This window comes from Miniopterus natalensis, chromosome 8, assembly GCF_054644295.1.
Source record: "Miniopterus natalensis isolate mMinNat1 chromosome 8, mMinNat1.hap1, whole genome shotgun sequence".
NCBI lineage: Eukaryota > Metazoa > Chordata > Mammalia > Chiroptera > Miniopteridae > Miniopterus > Miniopterus natalensis.
The window spans coordinates 17,235,613-17,243,941 of record NC_142088.1 but is presented as its reverse complement, the minus strand read 5'-3'; the positions used below and the strand labels follow the sequence as shown (position 1 = coordinate 17,243,941).

At 39.9% G+C, this 8,329-nt stretch overlaps 1 protein-coding gene across 2 annotated transcripts in view; it reads right to left on the bottom strand.

The window, feature by feature from the left end:
* Nucleotides 1-4,632: 4,632 nt before the first annotated feature.
* The window catches only part of LANCL1 (LanC like glutathione S-transferase 1), a 29,920-nt gene continuing 26,223 nt past the window's right edge, over nt 4,633-8,329 (bottom strand). For both annotated transcript variants that reach the window (XM_016196748.2, XM_016196747.2), the window contains exon 10: nt 4,633-7,763. In XM_016196748.2, the coding sequence (XP_016052234.1) occupies nt 7,687-7,763 (77 nt within the window). In that variant the 3' untranslated portion in view covers nt 4,633-7,686. The remainder of the gene's footprint in view (nt 7,764-8,329) is intronic.

Below are 8,329 nucleotides of genomic sequence, written 5' to 3'. Positions count from 1 at the left end.
TTACTCATTTGCAGAAGGAAACATCTGAAAATCTCTAAGGATCTTGAAAGCGCTAACAAGCTATGAGTGTAAATGCAAAAGTGCCTTTAGAGATTAAAGGTGCCATATAGAGAATTGCTATATACAAATCCTCCTCAAATTAGTCCCTTCAAACTGCTGTTAGGTGACTGATCAATATCATCAACTCCATTTACAGGAGTCAGATTGTTTTTCTAATAATTTAATTGAAATGTTTACTGAGCACCTGTGCTAGGTACAGAAGCGTATCCAGCTTTGTTGGAAATGAATCTTTTATGATTTAGGAGACTCTCTTTACAGAAAGACATTTACTAATATGGGCAACAAACACAGTTGTAATTGTTCTACCTAAGGCTTATCACTGGTAGAATCACCCCTATTTTCATACCGCATGATAACAGAAATTCCTTTTCACCATTACTTCAAAATTACAATAGTTAGATACACCACTAGATTTTATTAGATGTGCTCATAAAGAAGCAATATACTACACACATTTAACACTACTTTGATATCAACATTTCAATATAGTTGATTTCCTTTGTAATCTCCATATTAAAGTTATTTACGTATTTAAAACAAAACCTCTATGTACTTTATATATTAAAGCATTATTCTGATAGGGATCCATAGCCTTCAGTAGACTGGTAAGGGGGTCCATGACACCAGAAACGTAAAGCCCCCATTGCAGAAGGTAAAGTTAGGATTGGATTCTGTTGACATCTACTTTACAGCATAAATTTGATAGGAGAATTTTTAAAAAGCAGTAGAAAGAATTCAAGTTCCCTCTGGATGCTCCAGTTTCCCTTTAAAGAGTTCATAAAGTAACAGAATGGTTAATGAGCTGCACAGAGTGTTTTCTTCTATTGTGTATAAACTGCAAGCGAAACACTCTTTGATTTCTTGGGCTGCAGGCTCACAGCGCAGTCGTAGTTAAGCTAATTTCTAATATGTCTCATCTCATTATACATCTATGCAATAGTCTCAATTTTAAACTAAGCTGCAGGGAAGATTAAATACTTAGGTATTCCAGTTTGTGTAAAATTTCCAGATCCACACAAATTAGACTTCCTCTGTCTAAATGACCCTAATCATTCTAATTTAACGAGATGGAGCTTATTTCCCTTTGACAGAGCTTGTCATGTGGAATCTTACCCGTGGAGCTGAGTAGCATGCCAAATGGGTAATCAGTATTCCAGATGTTGCCTTGCCACTTTCCAGCAAAGTTATTAATAAAGTCAGTTGCTTTTTGCCTTTTTTTTTTTTTTTAATCCTCTAATATTGCTGAGAATATAAACTTCCTTTCTCCTCATTAAGATATTGGTGATTTAAAAGTACAGCAAACGGGCTGCTACAGGGGATGCTGACTGTCCTAAAGGTACCCATCCGTCATGAATGGTACACCTGGGACTCAGGGCAATTGGAGGCTTCATGGGGCTGTGGATGGGAGAGAGTCAAGGAGGGCATGGAGAAGATCTGACCGAGCTTTGAGTTTGAGGGTGTGTGTGTGTGTGTGTGTGTGTTGGAGGGGATTGAACAGCAAAAGAGCCATGTTTCTTTACTTTGGGCTAGAAATAAGAGTAAACATGGGAATAGCTACCGTACAGCCACTTGGTTAAAATGGACCTGCCCTGGCTGGAGTGTGGCAGGAACCTGAAGGCCTCTGATTCACCTTCTATACATACCTTTGCCCTGTCCCTGTGGCAGCCAGAGGGACCTCTTGGCAGTGACCACACCACTGAGGTCCTTGGGTGGGATTTCATGTGCCTGTCCTCCAGGCATGGAAAGGAAGGTGTGTGGTTGGAGTGCAGAGAGAACATTGGTGCCAGAGGAGGAGAGGAGCCCGGAGAGGGAGCCAGTAGATACAAGGCCCGATTCCAGGACACTCTTCTAGTAAAGATATCCCTTTCTCGGTGTACTGGAAAAAGCCACCTTTTCTCAGGTACAAACAAAATAGACATTCAGAATTGCGAAAAACCTAATGATGCTAATGATAATTATAATAATTTCCATGTGTGATGGCTTCACCAGTCTCTTTCAAAACATTTTGGGCTTGGTGAATTTGAAGTGAATTTTCCTTCAGTAAAAACAAAGACACAACACTTTGGGCTCCCTTTCATCTTACCCTCTCTCCTTTTAAAACCAGGAAAAGGCCTTTGTATTTCTCAAAGCATAAAACTGTGGTTTAATATTACCTTTAAGAAAAGAGGTCTGAATAATTGGAAAAGTGAATAAAGTTTGAGTCTTCAGAAAACAGTCTCAACTCACATCACATATACGCACTGGAATAATCTTATATATACAGTCTTACACACCCCTCATCTCCTACGATTTGGCTCTAGTTAACGTTAACAATAACCTGACATCCAGTTTAAAATGCTTTAAATTTTGAAGTGGAAAAAATTGATGGACCATTACACCATGTTTGTTTTGAAGTTAATACTTGCGGCATTTCCAATGTGTTTGAATGTTTGTGTGGATTTTTAAAATGTAGATGCCATTTCCTCAAATGTCAACAGAGAAATGCTATTCTGGGTGCAACTATTTTCCTTCCCATCATCGTTATTAATTTTTCAAGTTCATTAACAGCTTAAATTAAACTGAGCTCTACTGACATCTGCTGGACAAAATCTGTTTTTCATTATATTACCAACTAGTAATGCTCAGGTTTTGCTAACTTGATGGTTACTATTAATTAAACCAATCAAGCGGAGCTACACTTAATAGGAAAGAGAACCAAGCTAAACATAAGACCATTAATCAGCATGTAAAAAACCTAAGTAAAGGTTTCTATGTTCATTGCTGTAGCTGCAAGAACCATATTTCAGTTTGGTGGTTTAACACACATTTGCTGATTAAATACGAGGGCACGTCTGCAGCCATACAGCCAGCCAGAGCCAGCAGTCTGGATTGTACCGGCAAGAGTGTTCATGTTAGTTCTTGAATGTTGAACCTTGAGGGATCAGCGTGAACCATCAACCTTCACAATGAACCACACTAGTATTTTGGGGGTGACAAATGCTTTTCTTAATATCCTAGCTCCATCAGAGAAATTAGGCAACCGTGACACTCCTTTATAAATGAATTTATCAAGAATCTTGCCTTCCCTGCATAATGACTATGTACCTCACAAATGCTTTCTCTAATACTTATTTGTAGAGTGATAGAACATTAGCCGCAGAGTTAATGCCACCATGGTTGTAATTTGCATGTGGATGAAAGTTAACATAATGTAGAAATGTGAAATTAAACCGGCTGACTATGAGCACCGGCCCTGCTAAGACCCATTTCTCTGTTCTCATTATTTCACCTCTAGGTTTATTGTGTTTGCTGCTTTCTCCCACTGCTCACTAAATTGTCAAATAAGTCCCCAAGGATGCCCCAGCACGGGCCTTCTGGAAAACTGTTTCAATACTTTACATGATGCCAACGAAGTCCAAATGTTCTCCACTGTGAAAAAGCCACAGTTCTCTCCCTTTGTTCACTGCCCGCCAGCTTTAGAAGGAAGAGGGTGAGTCTGGATGAGAGAGCAAGTTACCAGGGGACTGACTCTCAGGCTTTTCTCAGAGTTCATGAGACTTTTAATAACACTGACTCCACAGTGGGAAGTATCTAGGGAAAAAGAAATGACACAACTATTATTATTCTATTCACAGCGTATGAGGGGAAGGAGGGAGGCAAAGGTCTTTCAAATGCAAAGTTAGGGAAAAAAGAAATCAAACTACCATTGGTAAGGCGCAGGAGACAAATTACTTCTTTAAGTTTTTTTTGTTCATGAAATTACAACTGTGGGGCAACTTAATGTGCTAGTCATTATTTTTCTGCTGGTAGGGAGATGAGCCAGGGAGGGTGAACCAGAGAGCAGGGCTAGCTGGCTCTCCAGCTGCAGAGCACCAGTGGGGTGCCCCGAGCATCGCCTGTGGCCTCGGTGGCCTCCGCGAGGCGCCGTCCTCCCCGTGCCCCACTGCCCGCATCTAGAGATGGGATACGGCCGCCTGTGCTGTCACTCAGCAAAGAAGGGAAATAAAAATGTGCACTTGTCCTTAGTGTTAAGAGTCGTGCAGACAACAGACCAGGGGTATGAAGGGCATTTTAATCATATGCACCGACGACAAAATCTAATTCAGGGATGAAAATAAGCATTTTGTAACCTGGCAGGTCTCTGCTGTGTCAAGTGACACTACATAGCTGTGTCATGCAAATAAGTGGTACGGGTCATGCCAAGTGATTCGGCAGAAACCCTTTCCTTTCCAACGTCTGCAAAGACATTTTCTAATTATGCCTCATTTAATCTCCTCTATTCTAGGCTCCTTTCAGAACTGGTCAGCAGGGAAATCAATTTCTAGAATTAGGCATTTAGCTATTAGCCACAGGGTGGGTTCTCATATGTATAATATGCCCTCTGCTTGAAGTCTAGTAGATTCCTCCTAATTCTGTAATGATCAGACTTAAAAATATTTTCCTCTAATGCATCTCTGTTTCCAGAAAGTACTGCAAATCTTGAATAAAAAGTCAGGAGCAAACCCTAGGGAATGAGTGTACAGAGAACAAGTCATCATTTCCCACTGAAAGACAATATTCTGAAGTTTAAACCAAAGAAAGCACATGACAACATACAGTCCCAATAAAACTTTATTGAGAACCAGTTAGTCGAATCCTTTACAGAATGTAGAAATACATATGATCCCAGCTCTTCCCAATAAATGGCAACAAAGCATTGGGGTGGGTCCCCTGAATATCCCAAACACGTAGTTCTATACCCATAGGGGAGAAACAGTTCTTCAGCTTAGTGATACAGCAATGGGGGGGGGGGTGCTCTGACCTATTTAGGGGAAGCAGAAGTGGAATCAGTGAAGTATGAGTAATGGAGGGCTACAGGTGAGTTCTAGTAGCCAAAGGAGTGGATGAACAAATGTTCACTCTTCACATGTATTTCAAAGTCAGCTAGTAGGAGGAGGGCGTCATAAGTCCAGACACAAATGAACCTGAAGGCATGGGAGCTGAGGATCTCTGTCCATTCAGTTACACAAGGAAGTGGTCTCAAGGAGAGAAATAGCCTTGGATCCACTTTCACCTAACACTCTACCTACCATGAAGGCTTTTGATGCCAAATAATCGGAACTGACATCATGGATGAAAAGGGAGCCAAATGACTCTAAGGATTAAAGACAGAAAACCGGGGTGAGACCAAAGCCCAATGGGCTTGAGAAAACAGTTTTGATAATGTTAATGTTTTTCCATGAAGAAAAGTTAACTACTGCAATTTTCATCACTACAAACAAACACAGGACAGGATAAATGAACACTGCGCACAAGCTCTCAAGGTTTTACTACCCAGTCTTTTCATGGAGATGAGAGACATTATTGAGTTTTCTGGGAGGCAAATTTTGGGAAGGCTTTTTTTTTTTTTAACCCAAAAGAAAAAAAAATATGAGGGAAAAATGATATAACAGAAATACAACTGCAATTATGCCTCTTCCTTTTAAAACTATCAAAACTAGTGTAAAAGTTTCTTTCAGTTTCTTCCATGGTCCTAGTTTATAGCCTTGCCTAAGTTTAAAATCCTATCAAACTTTCTTAGCTTTTAAGCATAAAAAACAACAACGACACAAATATAAAATTCTTCCAGTTTTATAAGTCCTAAAAAGCAAAAAAAAAAAAAAAAAAAAAAAAAGGTACCTGAATTGTGTTTATATCAATGAATTTGGTAATGGATGGCAGGAGCCAAACTGGAATTCAAATAGTAACAAGAATCTTACTCAAAATGCTCTTCTCCCTGCCTTGAAGTCTCCCTGGGGTGAAATCAATCAGGATGTTTGGGGAAGCACTGTGATCACGTCTCTGGCTAAGAGGAAATATGTTTTGTTCTTTTTCCCCCGGTTAGTAACCGTAACTGCTAAAAGTACAGGCTCGGTATAGTAAGACACTTAACTAAACCAAGTGGGTTTTATTTTTTCCAGTTGGACACCCAGCCAAAGGCAAATTAGCTTTCCTGTCAATGCTGACACCACTGATCGAAAGGTTCATGGGAAGGCAGAGCTAGCACACAGCTCTCAGCAGCAAGTCAGAAACCCGAGAGGCACAAGGTTGTCCCCGACTAGCACAAGTCATAGAGGACAAGCGAATTCTAGGATCTGGGCAGTGGGCTCTTGTTTTAGATGCTGTTGTCAGTAGTCTTTAAAGGGTCAGACAAGTTTCAATAATATTAGCTATTCTGGTGCTAAGTGGGAAATAATAGGGGGACTGCTACCCACAGGAACCAACACACACTCAGTGGGGATTCGGTTCAGAGTTCCAGTAAAAAGTAACATGTTTTTATGACCAAGAGAGCTGTGAGATAGGCACATTTAAAATTCTTAGACCCTGTTTCTTTAAAGCTGCAAAATGTTTTAAAATCAGTCAAAACACAGAACAAACAAAACAAGCCTGGGAAAGGCAGCGAGGGAAGGAGGAGTAGAAGCTGATGAGTCAAAACGTGTACAGGTTTGAAGCACCAGGGATTCTATATCTGCTATATAAATACCTGATTCTCAGGACTCAGAAATTGATGAATGTTAAGCCTAACATATGCAAAATGGCAGGATGCATTTGTTTTAAGGATGATCACTGTATTCCTAACGAAAGCTTAGTGGTGTTTTTTTCAAGTTAATGGCTATATATGTAGCACCCCTCCCTCCTTTTAAACAGAAGTAGAGTGCTGTACTACTTAGTGAAAAGATCAAGGTCCAGATAGATTGGTAGGGAGGAAAACATGGCGTGCATCCAACAGCCCACACTAGAGCAAAGTCACTGCCAAGCAAGTAAAACACAAGTCAGAGTTCAGGAGGTCGATCGGACAGGGTGGACTCAAATCCTCAGCTACAACATAATCACAGCAGGAACACTGGTGTCCTGATCTTATACTAATTCTAGAGAACAAACAAATTTAAACAAATAGTTACAAAGTACACTAACTTATTTTAGAAAAAACAATAAATTCTTATTGTTAGCTTATCTAGAACTAGCCTTCAAATCAGAATTTTCACGACTACTAGAGGCTGCATGCTTTACTAACAAAAAGAGGCAAATTTCAAAGAATGTTTATCTCTAGTTTAAATAAATATTGTGAATCTAAAAAATGGTATTTAGGTCCCCAGACCAGTTTTCAATTCTTGCAATTTCTGTCCTAGAAGCATAGAGTTACATTTTCGTCCCCTTTCATAATCAACCGCATAGAGAAAAGCAAGTCAAAACTGTCCTGTTGGAGAAAAAAACACTGAGGAGCAGAGGTAGAGGGCAATGTCCAACAATAATCATGCATTTACTTTTGTTTATCTACATTCCATTTCTTTTTAACATTTTTAGAATAGTAACAGTTATATTCATAAGCTTAAATAAGAGCAAGATTTCCTCCAATTTACAAAATATATATACACATATGCCCTCAAAATATTGTACATATCACCCAATTTCCTTTTTGAAAGAAAGTGAAGTTAAAAGATTTCTTGGATATTTTAAATAATAGTAAATGATAAAGAAAAGAAACTGAACCAAACACAAACTCAAAAAAATATCAACTAAATGAAGGACACGGTGTGACTGTTTCCTTGCAAAGCAACGACAGCACTTAGCTCAGGTCTGATATGCAGAAACGGCCATGCAGTGAGTTGCAGGGGGCAGGCTGTCCTTTTACAGCTCAAACGCAGGAAACCTGGCTTTCGAGGGCACCAAGAGGTCAGCCAGGAAATATATGGTTCCGGCCATTCCTGAAGGGAGAGAAAGGGGAAGAGTTAATGCACCAATGACTCCATTTTAGAGTGGCTTCATTTTGTAGCATCATCATTACGATCTTAATGCAATGATTTAAATGAAGTGGGCATCTGTCTATATTTATATTCCTTGCAGTTCACCATTAGAGGAGATCACCAGTGAGGTGTTCAGTCACTTCATCCAGGTGGAAGATGGCAGGGAGAGTGGAGCCAGACGAGTTCAAGGCACAGCCCTGCCATTTACCACGCGTGAGCACCACGGGTCACCTACCCGTCTGAGTCCCTATCTTCTCACCTGTGACATGAGGATAATGTCTGTAGGTTTTTGCTGAGGTGACTTATGACAGCATCTCCACAATGCCTAGCGTGTGCCTGGCTCCAGAATGCTAGTCACCATTATGACTATTAGCATTAGGTCTGTGGTAGTGACATGCTAACTGATTTTTAATACTGAGTTGTTGTATAGGAAATAAGGAAGTAGTTTAAGACATGAATATAAAATTAATTTGTTGATAAAAGTCCCATTTAAATATATTAAGTACCAAGCAGAGCAGTGGATGCTG